Here is a 17,692-nt window from a genome sequence, read left to right as displayed (position 1 = left end):
CACTGATTATATGCCAGATGCTAGGCTAAAACTTTTATACACATTATCTCTTTTACTCTTCACAAGCACTCTGTAGAGAGGGACTCCATTAATGCACCGTTTACAGATGAGAAATTGAAAACCACAGAGGCCAGGTTAACTTGTTGAAGGTCACACATGTGAGGAAATGGTCAAACCAGAAACTGAAATTAAGTCTCTCTGATTTGAAAGTCCATGCACTAAACCACTTTACTATACTGCCTCTCCACACAAACAAGAAATAGCCAAACAGAATGAAAATCCACATTATTATTTTAAAACAAGCACACTTTCATGTCTCTTTTTAAAAGACAGTTACATGCAAACAATGGCAATATGAAGTGTTTCTGAAGTATGAGTTTAAATTTGGGGAATGCAAATCTTGAGAACTCAGTACTTTAGTGTCTAGGGATGATCATGGTGGTTTTCCAAACACACTTTCTGCAAGTAAAATATCAAATGATGTGTAAGACACCTGTGTAAATTATTTTTGCATGAGTATTAGTTAATGTTTGTAAAATCCTATTAAGAAATAGTTGCCAACAACAGCTAGCACTGGGAAGCTGAATCAGTTCTTTGGTCATGTCAGTGATGTTCTTATGGCTGACATGATATTTATTCCCAGAGGTAACTGTTAATAAATTGCATTTTGCCCCTTCAGTTTCTACAAGCTTGTGATGGTGAGTGGGAGGAGAGGACAACCTGTAATTCAGGATGGTTTAGAAGCTGGTTGCCTTGGAAACTGGAAAAAGCAGCATAATGCCCACCAAAACCAACTGTCAAAAAGAGAAAGGATTTTCTTTTTTTGATCTGTGTTGCTTTCCAAATGCATATTTTGTGAATTTTGCCAGTCTGATTAGGGCCATTGGTCCTTGGTGGGCGGTGCAAGCCAGAGTGGGCCAAAGGTTAGTCAGAGAGGATGGGAAATTCTTCATAGACATTGTACTGACAGAATAATGGGGGGAAGGGGATGGTGGTGTAGTTAAAATGAGTTTATAAGTTGACAAAGTTATCAAAAGGTGAATATTTCACACAATGTGACATGCAGGCAATTCTTAATCATAATTTATCTACATTTAAATTTATAGCAGCAAAACTTACTTTTTTAACATAAAAGTTTTATTTGCTGTAATCTACTCTTTGCTACTCTTATGCTACTTACACCAGAAGTTTTGGGTTATACTAGAGTAGTTATTTTCAAGAGTAGCACTTGGAAATTCACAAAAATCTGATGAAAGTAATTTCTTAATACTTTTAAAAAATGCATATTTTTTATTTTTAAATGATCACACATGTACACATACACATTTTATAGGTTTGTATATATGCATGCACATATATTTAAGTAAATCATAGGAAATTGCTGATTTTAGACTATATTAGGTCTATAAAAATGGCAATTTTATATATTTTAACTTATAAATAAATAGCAGAGGTCACAGAATACATGTTTTTCTTCTTCTTTGCTGGGTTCCCCATTCCCTCTTTTCTCATCTCCACCTCACCCTCTTCTGTATCAGTCCTTCCCTACACTTCCCATATATCCTCACTCTCTTCTTGCCTCACAGGCAATTCACATTAACAACCTAGTATGTATCTCTGTGCTCACAGAATCATGAACAGATGTAAATATATCTGCGCATCTATATATGTGTTAGTGACAAAACTCATGATGCAGATCTCAAACTTCCAGATTGTTTTTTTTCCCTGTTGATAGCTACAGCTATATATTCTCTTTCCTGCATTTGAATATTGCTTATCTTCTCTTCTTTGCACTTATCCTTAATGGATTTCAGCCTAATTCCCTTTTTGACATTCATTCACTTGAATTCTATTTCTCTCCTATGTACTAGAAACAATTCACAAATGATTCAAGCTGCAAAGTGTTGCAACATGTCACAAAGATGGATTAGTAATTCTTTTCTGGTTTCCTACTTTACATCCACAGAATAACCTATTATTTTGCAAAGTTAAGAGTAAGGATATATGAGAAGGAAATGCTTTGGATTATTCTAGTAACTCTAGACCCAGAATTTCTCCTGCAAGGAAAAATGTCCTCCCAGAGCCATTTCTCTGATTTCCATCAGTCACAACCAAGTTAACGATTGGTTAGGCAATGGAGTCATATGGAAAGACCTTAGAACTTATGGATGAGGCTGTTTGAAATCTTAAACATGAGGTACAGCTTCACTGCAGATGTCATAGGACACCTGATGCTCTCACTGTTAGCCAAAGGTGACTTCTCCTCTCACTGCTACTGAAATTGCCATTGAATCCCATTTTCTTCTTCAGACGCAATATCTCTCCTGTTAGGCCATTGTGGCAGACTTCGGCTCAGTACTATGGGCAGATTCCCAAGATGCTGGGCAACTGGGCTATTCCAGGACTACACTACTCTGAGTTTTCCCATTAGGAAGTGAATGTTGACAGAGGGAGAAGGAAATGAGTACTCAGTAGTTGGAGATTTATGGCTTCTTCTCCAGTCTGTACTCCCCAATTCCCCATGTGCATCTGTACAGGTCTTGGATGCTCTTTGGCCTCCCCACAAATGCCCACCATAAAGGGCTATAGTCCCTTCTCTTATTTGGAAAGGAAAATGCTTTATAATGAAATAAAATGTGAATTCCTAGGAGTTTGGGGGTTGAATGTCCCTTGGGATCAACTCAGAAGATGCCATTCCTGAATTGTGATTTGTTTTCCTGATAGGGTTTCCTTGGGTGAGTCTTTTATCCTCAGCAGAGGATACCCTACCCAGGGAGAAGACAGATCATTCCAGTTCTTTTAGGTATGACTGAGGGCTGTAATTTATTTAGAAGCTGAGTCTGCCCTTTTCCTGCCTGTCAAAAGGGCTTCAAAGCTGCCACACCAGGAACTGTTTCAGATTACAGACTTCAGCAACTAATGACCCATGTCCTCCCTTCAGTAGTGAAATCCCAAAATGGCCCTGGGAGAGGAGAAAGTAAATCCTGACAGTGCTTAGAGGTCATCTTAGAACTAAATCTCAGGAGAAATGTTTTTAGGTTGAGAGAGAGATTCCCCCCCCCCCCACCAAAAAAAAATGAAAGGAAAAGAAAGGGAAATCATGAGACTAGTGCCCAGAAGGGTGTCTGCAGCTCACCCAGGTGTGTTCTGAAGACCAAACATCTACATCAGCAATTAGCAGGAAACCTTGAGCTCCCCTACCTCTCAGGAAACAGTGGAATCAGATAGCATCGGAAGCACACACTCTCTCTCTCTCTCTCTCTCTCTCTCTCTCTCTCTCGCTTCACCTGATCCCTCCTGCAGGTCTCTGTAGGAAAGGAGTTTCTGTGGGTAAGAGAATGAGACCAGGTGATCGTCCAAGGAGGCTGTAATTTTAGCAGACCTACCAAGAACCTTGATGTAGGAGGCTTGTTATTCTAAATCACAGAAGCCTTTTTATTTTTTTCTTTGGAAAGTATGTGAATGATTATAATGCTGCTTTGCTTCCCAAACTGAGCAGTGAGGTAAACAGCAGAAGCCACAACAACCACAAACAACAGCAGAAGCTCTCATCCTGACCACCATGGAGTTTCTCGAAAGAACTTACCTTGTGAATGACAGAGCCACCAAGATGTATGCCTTCACCCTAGACAGGTAACAGACACCTGTTTCTGCTTCACGACTTTCTGTGTCTTGACTATTCAATAAATCCTTAGATCCTACTTCTTCAAAATTGGAAACTTGCTGTGCAACTCAGGGGTATTTTGTAAAATCTGATAAGCTGTTGACTGACCTGTATAATTCATATCCTGGAAAATGCAGGATTTGATTCCTTAAATATCCTAAGTGCACAAAGGATACATTTTATTAATATATTTTTCATCTGTAGTTTATCTTCCAGGAAACAGGCATATATGATCTAATCTGTTTACCTTTCTTTTCCTCAATTATTCCCATTTTTAAAGTTCTAAATATATTTTACTAAATTATATTTAGAAAAAAATTAAGGCTTTTCAACATTGTGACAGAATTGGGGTTACATTGATATTTAAACCAACTGCTGTTTTCTTAATCATAAAATACCATAGTCAAATGTACACAACTATAATGAATATAGCTGAGTTTAATGTCCTACATAGTTCTAGTCCTTTTACTATCTCCACAATACCACATGCACAGTACCGCATTCATTTATCTTCCCCTTATTGAACTACTATTGATTGAACACGCTTGGATATATAACAGGAAGAAAACATGCTTACTTTCAGATCTCTGTCCTCTTGAAACTTTGAGTCTAATGTGGAATGCACACAGAAAATAGGCAATTACAAAATAGCATAGAAGTGTCATTCTGGAGGTGTTTAATGAGACGATCTCAAAGGAACCTAGGCCTTAGCCAGACTTTAGGGGTCAGAGAAAGCATTGCAGAAGTGATAGAATAAGAAGTGAAAAATGAAAAGGAGTTAGAGTAAGGTTAGGAAAATTCCATAGAAAATACAGGTGGGGGGCGCCTGGGTGGCTCAGTTGGTTAAGCGACTGCCTTCGGCTCAGGTCATGATCCTGGAGTCCCGGGATCGAGTCCCGCATCGGGCTCCCTGCTCGGCAGGGAGCCTGCTTCTCCCTCTGACCCTCCCCCCTCTCATGTGCTCTCTCTCTCTCATTCTCTCTCTCAAATAAATAAATAAAATCTTTAAAAAAAAAAAAAGAAAATACAGGTGGGGGACATTTTCCAGACTGAGATAATTGCCTGGTAAAAACAGAGACATATAAGAATAAGAGTTTTGTATATTTGGGGAATTCAGTCTGAATGAGGAGCAAAGAGAAACATGCTTAGTACGTACAGATGAATGAATGGAAATCTGAAATGATTTCATATAGGAGCAGAACTTAAGAGAACACATACCCATTAATAGTATGTGTAATGTTTGTTTGTTTCATGGAACCAAATTCATATTCTAAAAGAGTAGCAACATTGTGTTTGATAGCATCAAATGTTTGAACAACTGTAAAGGGACACTTTTAATAGGATCTTTATAATTTTGCTTTAAAAATATATGATAGAATCTAGCACATCTATTATCTCACATTATAACAATTATTTTCTTAGAAAATAATATTAGATGTGATTTATTAAGACCATAAATAACAAAACCTCATATTAGGTCAGGCAGAAATTTTAGACAAAGAATTGTTTTTACTATAGACACTCTTAATAGAGCATCTCTACATTATTAAAATAACACTATTTGCCTTCTCATTAAAATAGACCATTAACTCTGTTACACAAATAAAGCTAACCATATAGAGTTAGAGGTCTCTTTCACTTCCTAAATGGGTATGGTTTTCAGGATATGGTGATGATAGAAACTATCAAACTCATTTTTATTTTCTTTTCATATAAAAACAGTTAAATCTTGGAGAGATGATTTATGCTGATCCCTCATTTTACCAGTTAGGAACCTGAATGCCAAAGAGAAGTGCCTTTCTTAGGGTCAGCTGTCTAATTATGGCAGAGTTGGGATCTGAACCCATGCCTCCTGTTCGTGAATTTAGTGCCTGCTTCCTCCTCTTCCACCTCTCCTGCACACACACTTTCACCTTGTGGCCTCCTGAATCCTTACTCTATTTCTCCTTGAGGTCACATGGACCTTGATTTCCTCACTTATTTGCTTCCTTTTATCATCTTCTCTGATCTCCTTTCTCATGGATTTTCTTCTGTCTCTCTTTCCCAGACAACTTTGCCCTCTGATAGTCCTTCTCTTTTCTCCTTCCTTCTCTCTTTCTACTTATAATCAACTTTCAATTTAAATTGTTACTAGCTATTCAGAAACTTACCCTGAAGGAATCTTTATTCTCTAATTCCACGAAAGGAGTATTTCATTTATCTACTGCTGGGCTACAAACTAGTCTCAGAATGTAGTAGCTTAAACAGCAATCATTTTATTATTCACAATTCTTGGGTCAGTGAGGTTTGTTCATGGGGCTGCATTCTGCTGGTGTCTGGGCTGTGCCAAAAGTTCCAAGATGGCTTTACTCACATGTCTGGGGGCTTTGTACTAGCTTTTGGTTAGTCTTCATTCTCCTTCTCATGACCTCAAATATTTTCCCCCTTAAAGGAGCCTGCTATGGACTGAATATTTGTGTCCCCCCCCGCTCCCAAATTCATATTTGGAAGCCCAAACTCTTATGTGGCTGTGCTGGAGACGGGACTTTTAAAAGAGGTGATTAAGGTTAAATGAAGTCATCAGGATGGAGCCCTGATATGGTAGAACTGGTGTCCCCATAGAAGAGGAAGAGACACCAGAGATCTCTCTCCACTGTGTGAGGATATAGAAAAGTAGCCATCTATAGACCAGGAAGAGAGCTTTTGCCAGAAACTGAATTTTCCAGCACCTTAATCATGGACATTCAGCCTCCAGAACCATGAGAAAATAAATTTCTGTTGTTTAAGTTACCCAGTCTATGATATTTTGTTATAGCAGCTTGAGCAGACTAACATAAGGTCCAGCTTTAATTGGATCAGATTGTGGAGCAATTTATGCCTTAGGGCATTGTTAAGACAGTAGAGTAATCAATAAGTGATTAAACTGGTCAATAGTTGGATGTGATACCCATTTAGGCAGAACAGCCAGAAGCTTAACAGTGAGACCATGGAAAGAGACAATCAAAGCAAACATGATTAAAATGATCAGTATCCCTGGGCTGGGGTGGAGGAGGTAAAGATGACTCTGTGTATACTAAGGCTTCACCCTCTTGGGAATAATAACAGAAGTTGCACACGTAGGGGACATAGGAGGAAAGAGATTCCACTTAATTAGACAAGCCATTCCCAAACAAATAATAGAGCAAACAAGTAAACATCAGTAACAACAGGCCCACAGGGGATCAGTATCCAGAACTGCTACCATGTATTATCTAAAACATCCAATTTTAGGCTAAATATTATAAGACTTGCAAAGGAACAGCAAAAAATAACCCATACATAGTAAAAAGAGCAGGTAATAGAAACTGCCTTTAAAAGAGCCCAGGTGTTGGACTTAGCATTCAGAGATTTCAGAGTAGTCATTATAAATATGATTAAAGACTTAAATGAAATCATGTTTAAAAAAATTAAAGAGAGGTATGATGGCAGTGTCTCATCAAATAATGTCAGTAAAGAGATAGAAATTATATAAAAAAGAGATAAATGGAAATTCTGAAGTTGAAAGTACATTAAGTAGAAGAAAAAATTTGTTAAAGGAGCTTAGCAGTAGATACGAACTGACAGAAGAATCAGTGAACTTGAAGATGGATCAACAGATATGCAACATAAAGAACACAGAGAAAAAAATGAGGAAAAAGTAACAGAACCTCAAAGAAATGTGGCACATCATTAAATGCCCTAACACACGCATAATGGGAGTACCAGAAGGAGAGGAGGAAAAGGAGGAGAGAAATATTCAAAGAAATAATGGTTAGAATTTTCAAAAATTTGGTGACAATATTAATCTACACATCTATAATGGGTCAACAGACTCTAAGAAGAATCAAGGAAAACAGATCTACTCTCTGACATATCATAGTGAAAATACTGAAAGCAAAACAGAAAAAATTTTTGAAAGCATCAAGAGAGAAAAAGATTCATCATGTTCAAGAGCATCTCAGTAAGATTACCACCTGACTTCTAGCAGAATGAAAGGACCTGGAAGGCAGTGGAATGACATATTCAAAGAGCTAAAAGAAAAAAAAAAAGAACTGTCAACCAATCATCTTATATCCAGCAAAACTATCTTCTAAAATGAAGGTGAAATGAAGACATTCCCAGGTGAGCAAAAACTGAGAAAATTTTTTGCTAGCAGACTCACTTTTCAAGCACTAGCAAAGGAAAATTTTCAGGCTGAAAATAAATGACACCAGACATTAACTTGAATCAAGACACAAAAACCAAATAGCATCAGTAAAGATAAAGGTAATTAGACAGCATATTTACTCTCCTTTCTTCTCTTAACTGATGTAAAGATAAATTGCATACATAACATACATACATATATATATATAAATATATATAATATTAGATGAAATACTAAAGTTATAGAAAGATACAAACTACCAAACTAACTCAAGAGAAAACAGAAAATCTTAGTGGATCTATAATAAGTAAAAAGATTGACTTAGTACTAAGGAAACTTCATGCAAAGAAAATCCCAAACCCAGATGTCTTCACTGGTGGTTTTTACCAAACATATAAAGTAGAATTAATACCAGTTCTTCACAAATTTTTCCAAAAAATAAAAAGGATTGAACATTTTCCAACTCATATTATATTTTAACATTCCACTGATAGCAAAACAAGAAGATATCACAAGAAAATAAAACTATAAGTCAATATGCCTTATATATACAGATTCAAAAATCCCTCCACCCAATACTAACAAACTAAACACAGCAAGATAAAAAAAAATTATGAACTACGGTGAAGTCAAATTTATCCCAGTAATGCATACTTCATTTAACATTTGAAATACAATCAAAGGAATACACCACATTAATAAAATAAAGGACAAAACCCACCACATGATTATCTCATTAGATGCAGAAAAAGCATTCAACAAAACAACAGCCTTTCATTATAGTGACATTCACCAAGCAAGAAATAGAAGGGAACTTTTTCAACCTGATAAAAAGTTTTCTACAGAAAACATGAAGGTAACATCAAACTTAGTGGTAAAGGCCTGAAAGCTTTCCCTTAATAACAGGAACAAGACAAGGATGCCCATTGTCACCATTTCTACATAGCAAAGCCCTACTGGGGCTCGATCCCAGGACCATGAGATCATGACCTGAGTAGAAACCAAGAGACCAACACCAAGAGTCCCATGCTTAACTGACTGAGCCACCCAGGTGCCCCTAGCTTTAAGTTATTTCACAGTACAACTTTATTGTTTCTGAAGAACAATGATAATCATGTAATGTGAAAATGGTAGACTAACTTAAAAATTCACACTTTTTGTGTATTTATCTTGTTCCAAACACACTCGGAAGTGTTCATATGAACTAGCTAAAATCTCAAAGCTACCCTGTGAGAGAGGTGTTATCATCATCCCCATTTTGCAGGTGAGGAAATTGAGGCACAGAGTGGTTAAGTTGTTTTCTTACAGTCATACAATTACTGAGTGGTAAAGCTGGGATTTGACTTAGCAATGGGATGTCAGAGCCCAAATTCTCAGCTTCCTCCATGTACTATCATCTACTCAGTCCATTTCAGAAACTGGCATGACCTCCACCTAGCTGTTGTAACCAGAAATCCATGAGGAATCCTCGAGTCCCACCTTCCCTCATTCCCCTCTAAATAATGCTATTGGTTAGTAAGTCCCATTGATTCTACCTCCCAAACATCCCTCAAATATGGCTACTTCTTCCCCTTTTCCTTGTCACTGCACTGGTCCAAATTGCCAGCATCTCTGCTTCAGCCACCTCCTAAATGGTCTCCATGTTTTGCCTCTTTATGCTCAAGCCTTCCAAGCATCACCTGAAGTGAGCATTTTAGAAATGTGAACCACATTATGTTACTTCCCTGCTTAAAACTTTCCAACTTCCTTCTTGAAGAAAAGGAAACCCTTTTTAATGGTTCACAGAGTTCTGCATGATCTAACTTCTGCCTACTTCTCTGATGTCATCCAATATCACTTTCTTCATCCCACAGTGGCCACCTACGTAGTTCCCTTTCTGTCAAGGCTAGCTTTTGACAGGATAGGCTCTTTCTTGCCTTTTTGCCTTTGCACCAGCAATACCCTCCACTTGTGATGTTTCTCTTTCATGTAGGTCTACTCCCATTATCCTTTAACTCACTGTAGAGATATCTCTGCAGAGGTGCCTCCCATTACCACTCTCTTTGAAGTAGTCCCACCTTTACTCCCTGATCACTGACCCATCATACTACACAGCCTCTGTGACTATCGGCTGGCTTACTGTTTGTCTCCCTCTGCTAAGATATAAGCTTCTGAGGTCAGGAACTTAGTCTTAAAGACCATGGATCAATTAGCATCTCTGAAAGTGTAGGCACATTGCAGGGATGCAGTACAAATTTGCTGAATGAATGAATACATGAGGTATTGGGATATGCATAGTGGGACCTAAGCTTTCATCTCCTCTTCTCATAGGAATAGTGATTTGAGGTTCTTGGGAGAAGTGATGTGAAAGCGCAAAATAGAAGTGATTTTATGTAGTCAACATATGAAATAAGAGGGTGAAAGTTTTACCAGCTCTACTTTAGAGACACAGAAACAAAGTGGTTTAACTTCTACCATCAAACAAAAATAAAATACAAAAGAAAAAAAAAACTTCTCCAAGATCACAAAACAAAACTCCATTCTCTAATTAGTATTTTAAGAAATAAACTGAAAGTTGTAGGCTATTGCAAGAAAAATTTTGAATATTTCCCTATTTCTCCTGTTATTCCCCCTTTTTTTCTTTGATGCTACAGTAACTTCCTCTGCTCTGGCCTATTATTCCTATTCTTCAGAACTTCAACCATCTTTGAATTCATGGGAATCTATGGAGATTTATTCATAATTCATTTTTTGATGCATCATAGTATTTGCTTTTTATAACCTTCTTAAAATTCTCAGGATTCACATTCATTTTTTAGAGTAAGAGCCTATTCTGCATCTATAGGTACCTAGACCACTTTGCTCTAATGAGGTAATGAGAAATGTACTTTAATTTTGGTTTTTAAGTTTTGGGGGAATTACAGACACTTTTAGGAGCCCAGTGAAGACTGTGGGCTCTTGCATCCCCCCATAAAACACACACAAACACATATATGAACACATTGCATCCAATTTCAATGGAGCCTCTGAAGCCCACCTTTGGATCTCCTGCTTAGTATTTCAAGGAGCAATCTCAGCTCAAAGTATATCCATATTGGTTAATCTTAGAGTCTAGGACAATAAAGCAGTATTCAAAGGTAAAAATTGGCCAGGTTTCTTGCACATTTCTTCTTGTGGCATTGCCCTGGAGGCTGTGCCCTTAGTAGGATTCCTGCCTTTGACTTCTGCACTGCTTCAGAATAAGTTCTTTCTCCTGGTCACTTACCACCTGGTTTTCTCTGGCCACAAGATTCATGAAAAATATAAAATAAAGCAAATCTTCCTATGACTTCAGCAAATCAGTGGCCAAATGAACAGTGCCAGAATGATCGGTGACTCTGTCTTGCTCATGTTGCCTTCTTAGCACAAAGGAAGAGGAAACCTCTATCATGCTTTATTTTTAGTTCTCAGGCTCCTGATTTGATGGCCATTGGTGATCCACACTGCTACATGATATATTTTTTATTATCAGGGTATGTTCAAAATCCTGAGTGTTATTAATATCATCAGTACAAACATTCCAAAGTCAATTTGGCGATATATACCAAAATCCTTAAAAATGTAGATACCTCTTGACCAGACAATTCCCCTTTTAGGGTTACATTTTAAGAAGATAATAATATATTGAGTAAAGATTAACTATAAAGATCAACAGCCCCATTTATATGAGCAAATAATTGGAAAAGAATGAATTGTTTAATAATAGGAAATCAGTTCATTATGTATGACATATTTATATTAAATACAGTGCTCTCTCTATGTTAAACATAATAGTGTAGAATATTTAATAAATTGAGAAAACGTCAACAATACATATAGCTAAGAATCAGGTTCCAAAGCTGTATCTTTGGTAGGATCCTATGGTGACATTGTCATTTCATCCATAACCCATTCCAGCCCTTCCCCACAGAGTTGCAGCCATAAGATTTGGGTAGCATCTACCCCAATCTCAGCTCCAGGTGTCAGCATGGTAGGGTTTAGCCATTCTGATTATAACAAGGTCTAAGCCAATTAGCCCATCCATATTCCTCTGGCCATATTCCTCTCATTTGGCCAAATCAGCATGCGACTCAGGACTCTTGTTTAGGAGTTGAGAATGGACACTCTCTCTGCCTGTATAAGAAAAGGCAGGTGCACAGCTGTGATTACCTAGGGCAACCATTCCACTACCATGAGGGAAACCAGCCTGCGGTTAAAGTGTACTTGAGAATGCAGAGCAATGCCTCTGGTGTCTTCCTAAATCAGGTTAAAGCCTGATACATCTAGATGCTTTCAGTTGCAGAACCAATAATTCCCATTTCATAGCATGAGCTTTGTTTTCAGTACTTGTAACCAAAAACACCCTAATTATGGACTCTGATTATGTAAAAAAAAGTGTGTTTATATGTCACAAATCTAAACAACAAAATATCAGTAACAGTTGTCTTTTGGAGGTAAGATTACCAGTGATTTTTCCCTTTTCTTTGTGCTTTTCTGTAATTCTAGACTTTTTGTAATGAATATATACTTTAGTTTATTCGGGAAAAACCCAAATATAATGATAAGTAGGGTCATAATAATTACCATCATCTAAACCAAAACCTTCAGACCCTTAATTCCAGATGGGGATAAGACAAATGAACTAGCTCTTCAAGTGGAGGTGGATTTATTTTTCTTCTTATACCCTTCAAAGTCATGAATGCTAAGTTCCTAATTCTAAGAATCTTATTAATGTCTTCTAATAAGTTTATTTAAAAAATGGAAGTCTGATGGGCTCAAGATCCGTGGATATTGATATTGGCATCAGTAGAGATTGGTTTCAGGTGTATCGAAGTTTAGGGAGGGAGGTGGGGTGGAGCCCAGTGGAAAAAATACTAGGTTTAGAATCCCAGTTCTGCCGTTTCCTGGTTATTTGGCCTCAGACAATTACTTAACCTCTCTGAACCTTGATTACTTCAGCTAAGAAACTATGGGATTGGACTGAATGGTATCTACAATCTTTTCATCTATGAAATTCTAGAGCCCTATACATGGCTCTAAATAATGCTTTATATTTGAGAGGAACTAATAGGTACTGCCTGCTTCAGGAAGTATAAGCAAGTTTGACTCCCAATACAGCTTTGATAGATTGAGACAGATTGTCTGCAAAGCTGTGTTAAGAGGGTTTCTGAGAGTCCACGTGGACTCAGCAGGAGAAAGTGCTATGATCTATTAACAGTGTTGCTGTGGAGAAGAAAGGAAGAGTTTTGGCATTTAATAGTGAGTATTTGAATCATCAAGCTGACTCCTACGCACATATCCAACATTGCCCTGCCTCCCCCCCTTTAAATTTGTAACACAGGGTCCAAAATCTTTTCAAAGTGCAGTAATTTGGAAGGAAATGCATCAAAGTGTATCTGCTTCCCTTCTCCTGTTCCTTTGACATCTCTTAATCACTGCTGGTAGAGACTGAATAAGACCTTGACTGAATAAAAGCAAAACCTTTAGTAGTTGAGAATTCAGAAGGAAATTTCTTGCTTGTTCCTTACACTTGATATTTCTTGTGGAAGGAGCTGTGAACAGCAACTTGCCAGCTAGTTAGCAGATGTCCTACTATCAGTTCTGAGAATGGGCAGGGTTGTCAGTGAGGTATTTGCAACCATGTTCACTTCTTGCTTCTGTCAAACTCAACCATAGTGTGGAACTCCAGCAGAAATCCTTGAATAAAGATCAATGTCCTGGAGAGAAGCCAGAGGAGCTGGAGTCAGGAGCCATCTATCACTGTCACAACAACTCCAAGGCCACAGAGAACAGAGCAAACGAGCAAGTCTATGCCAAGTGGAAACTCTGTGCTGCTTTGGGAATATGCTTCGTTTTCATGATTGCAGAGGTCGTGGGTGAGTATTACTTAAAGAGATTTCTCTGATTAAACAAGCAAACAAACAAAACCCCACATCACTGCAGAAGGGTTATAGAAGTTCTCCTTTGAAAGAAAGATTTCATATTTTTTGTAAGTACTGAGTAACAATATGCTCATTATAGATAAGGTGGAAAATACTAGGAAACAAAATAAAATTCATCACCATCCCACATTTGAGTAATAACCTCTAATAACATTGTGGAGTATTTTTGTACAATATATTTTTCTATTCATAACTCAATAGTTATTATTAACATAACTTTTTTTAACATAACTGAGAGCATACTGAATGCTTTTGACCATGCCATCAAATACTCTTCAAAAACATTTTTATGCCTGAATAATATTCTATAATATGCTCCACTGTGATTTATATAACCATCTCCCTATTGTTAGAAATTTAGGGAGGTGGTTTTTTTTTTTTGTTTTTTGTTTTTTCCTGCTGTGGACAATACTGCAGTGAAAACTCATGAATAAGAGTCTCGCTGCCTCTCTGGTTAATCCCTTGAAAGAGATTCCTAACAGTGGAAAAACTGACTGAAGGACATAAATACTTTTATTACTTCTTGATGCATATTGCCAAACTGCTATCCAGAAAGTTTAAAACAATTCATATGTCTGCCTGCTGTATGTAAGAATAATTCTCCAAATCTTTACCAGAACTTATTTTAATCTTTTAAAAATCTTTGTTAATGTATAGGTTAATATGCTTTATTTTATTATTCATTTTTTTGTTACTGTTAGAATATTTTTGCATGCTTATTAGTAATCTATATTTCCCTTTGTTGATGCATTTCCTGCTTGCCTCTTAATGTCTCCTGCTCATTTGTTTTTTAGATAATTTATAATGTTCTATGTTGATCTCTGGGAGCTCTTTATATAGTTAGGATATTGAACTTTTTATATTTGTTATAAGTACTTATTCAGTTTATTGTTTACTTTTTAATTTTTGGTTTGATGTAGAAAAGTTTTAAATTTTATATATGTAATTGTACCAAACATTCCATTTTGAGCTAACTTCTTTTATTGCTCTTTCACTATTTTATTTTATTTATTTTTATTTTTTATTTTTTTAAAGATTTTATTTATTTATTTGACAGAGAGAGACAGCGAGAGCAGGAACACAAGCAGGAGGAGTGGGAGAGGGAGAAGCGGGCTTCCTGCCAAGCAGGGAGCCCGATGTGGGACTCGATCCCAGGAACCTAGGATCATGACCTGAGCCAAAGGCAGACGCTTAATGACTGAGCCACCCAGGTGCCCTGCTCTTTCACTATTTTAGTGCTTTGGTCCCTATCTACTGAGAAAATAAATATCATTTTGTTGTTCAATTTTTTGCATTTAATTTTAAATCATTGTGGGATTAGATATGCTCTAAGGACTACAAATTCTTTTTCTAAGTAACAGTTTTCAGCATTATTTCTGGAATAATTAATTATTCCTTCCATTGATTTTTGATGTTTCTTTAATCATTTATCAATATTTTATAAAAGAATAATGGCTTGGTTCTAAGGTGTTTCATTGATCTGTATTGTTCTTCTCTGTTACTAGTAACATATTTAATTAACATAGATTTATATGTTATAATATTTGTTGTTCTTTCCTCATTATTCCTTGTTTAACAGAAAAAAGGAAAAATCCATTTACTTCTGTTTATTATTCTAATACATGAGAACCATTGTGTTCAGTTCTCTCCAAAATCAGATTGTGATTTTACTGGTATGTAAGTTAATCTGGAAACACAAATCTCTTTAAAATACTCAGTTTTCTCCTCTAGGAATATGGTATGTCTCTCCATTTATCCAAATACTCTACATCTCTCATTTGTTTTGTGATTTTAGTTAGTTAGCTTATTTGTTTTAATACAGGGGCAGACTATTTCTTGCCAAGGTTATTTAGATGTGTTTGGTTTATTCTTTCCAGAGGTGAGTGGGGTCTTCCTTTTTGCACGTCCTCTTTTCTAGGTGGTTACTTTTGATATTCTCGAATGTTTTCCATTTTGCATATTCATTTTATACTAATCAGTGTATTTGCAGTCTTTTTGTTCTAAATGTATCTCAACCTATTTTCTTTGTTCCTCTCTCATCCATCCTTCCCCCTCCTAGGAGATAACACTCTCATGCAAAAAACATATTTCTCTTCTTTTTCAATAATTATATCTCTTCTGTATGTTTCATATTTTTATCATGTTAAATAATACTTTATGCTAAATCAAATCTTCTGTTCAACTATTTAAGTGAAATGTTTCCTGAGAGGTAAAGTATTTTCATTCTATGAATGAAGTGGGTTTTTTCCCAAGTTCTTAAATGATTAACAAATAATTAAGGATACTTGTTGATTTTTATCAAGTATATTTTCCTTTAAACATACTCTGTTAAAATTTTTTTGACACATTGTTGATGTGTTTCATATTCAGAGATTTCCAAATATAATACAGTCTTTGCATTTCTGGCATTCTGATAATAATAACTGATATCTAATTAATGCTTATTATGTGCCAGGAACTGTGAGGAGTGCTTGTCATTATGTTACCTTACTTAATCCTGTCAAAATCCCTGAGAGGTAGGTCCTCTTATAATTAGTTGCACTATATAGATGAGGAACCTGAAATGCAAAAAGTACTTTAAGTGGGCAGGCAGTCTGAATTCAGGGGTTCATGTTCCTAAGCTGTGCCTCTCAAATTCACTGTGGTGGAACATTCTTTCAATGCACTGCTCAATCTGGGTCACTCATATTTTCACTAGGAATTTTTATCTTTATTGATAATTGAAATTGATAGTTTCTGTTTGGAGCTATTTTCCTAAGTTTTTGAATTAGAGTTATGCATATTAAAATGAAAAGTTTAGTCTTAATGATACCTCTTTTTTAATTAAAAAAATGGAAATGATTTATATAACTCTGTAATTATATCTTCCTTTTTTAAAACAGATCCCTGGCAAATTGTCTAGCTTTGGAGACATTCTTGGAAACAATTTTAAAAATATATTTATTAGCTTCTTCCTCATTTTTTGATGTACTCAAAATTTCTACTTCTCTAGTAAATTTTGGTCATTTATGTTTTTCCAAAGTCAGCCATCTCATTGAAATTTTCCAATTTATTTTCATACATTGGAACATGACAATTTCATATTAATATTCTCTTCTTTAGTCTAGCTTCTTTCTCATTTTAATATTGCTTATATATTTTCTTTTCCTTCATTTAACTTGGTAGGTGTCTAGTTTATTTACATTATTTATATGTGTGTATATATATACATATTGAATATATTATTATCTAAATTTTTCCTCTGTTTTTAATTCACAGTTTTGGCTTTAAAAATATTTGTTGTTTCCTCCATCTTTCTTCAGGGTTGTAATCTTATTGCATATTTTAATATCTTGAGTTATATCCTTCTCTGATTTTTTTTTTTTTTTTTGACAGAGAGAGACATAGCAAGAGCAGGAACACAAGCAGGGGGAGTGGGAGAGGGAGAAGCAGGCTTCCTGCCGAGCAGGGAGCCCGATGTGGGACTCGATCCCAGGACCCCGGGATCATGACCTGAGCTGAAGGCAGACGCTTAATGACTGAGCCACCCAGGCGCCCTTCTCTGATTATTTTTATCCTTTCTTTTTATTAATGAGAAAATTATGTTTAACTATGAACTTAGTCTAAAAGTTTTGATATGCAATGTATCTTATTTATTATTTCTACCCCCAAAATAAAAAAAAGAACACTAGGAACTACCTGGCATACAGTCTCATAAGCTACTATTACTCCATTACCACAATTACCTGTTACACTCTTACCAATATTTTGGCTTCATTTTTTGTTACCCAAAAGGTGGGCTAAATTAATAATAATCCAAGACTGGAGGAAGGCAGTCTGAATCCAGGGGCTCATGTTCAGGAAAACAGAACCTGCTATGTTTTTGTCTTTGTTTTGTTTTGTTTTGTTTTGGCTTGGTTTGGTTTTGCACTATCAGAGCTAACAATCGGAATTAATTGGTTTCTT

At 36.3% G+C, this 17,692-nt stretch overlaps 1 protein-coding gene across 1 annotated transcript in view; it reads left to right on the top strand.

The window, feature by feature from the left end:
- The first annotated feature begins 3,183 nt into the window (after positions 1–3,183).
- The window catches only part of SLC30A8 (solute carrier family 30 member 8), a 35,303-nt gene continuing 20,794 nt past the window's right edge, over positions 3,184–17,692 (top strand). Inside the window, exons 1-2 of the mRNA XM_045899191.2 lie at positions 3,184–3,633; positions 13,482–13,681. Of these exons, the coding sequence (XP_045755147.1) occupies positions 3,563–3,633; positions 13,482–13,681 (271 nt within the window). The 5' untranslated portion in view covers positions 3,184–3,562. The remainder of the gene's footprint in view (positions 3,634–13,481; positions 13,682–17,692) is intronic.

Source organism: Mirounga angustirostris, unplaced genomic scaffold, assembly GCF_029215605.1.
Source record: "Mirounga angustirostris isolate CCGP_5_RB_7025 unplaced genomic scaffold, mMirAng1.0.hap1 SCAF_4, whole genome shotgun sequence".
Classification (NCBI taxonomy): domain Eukaryota; kingdom Metazoa; phylum Chordata; class Mammalia; order Carnivora; family Phocidae; genus Mirounga; species Mirounga angustirostris.
This window is presented reverse-complemented; position numbering and strand designations above follow the sequence as displayed.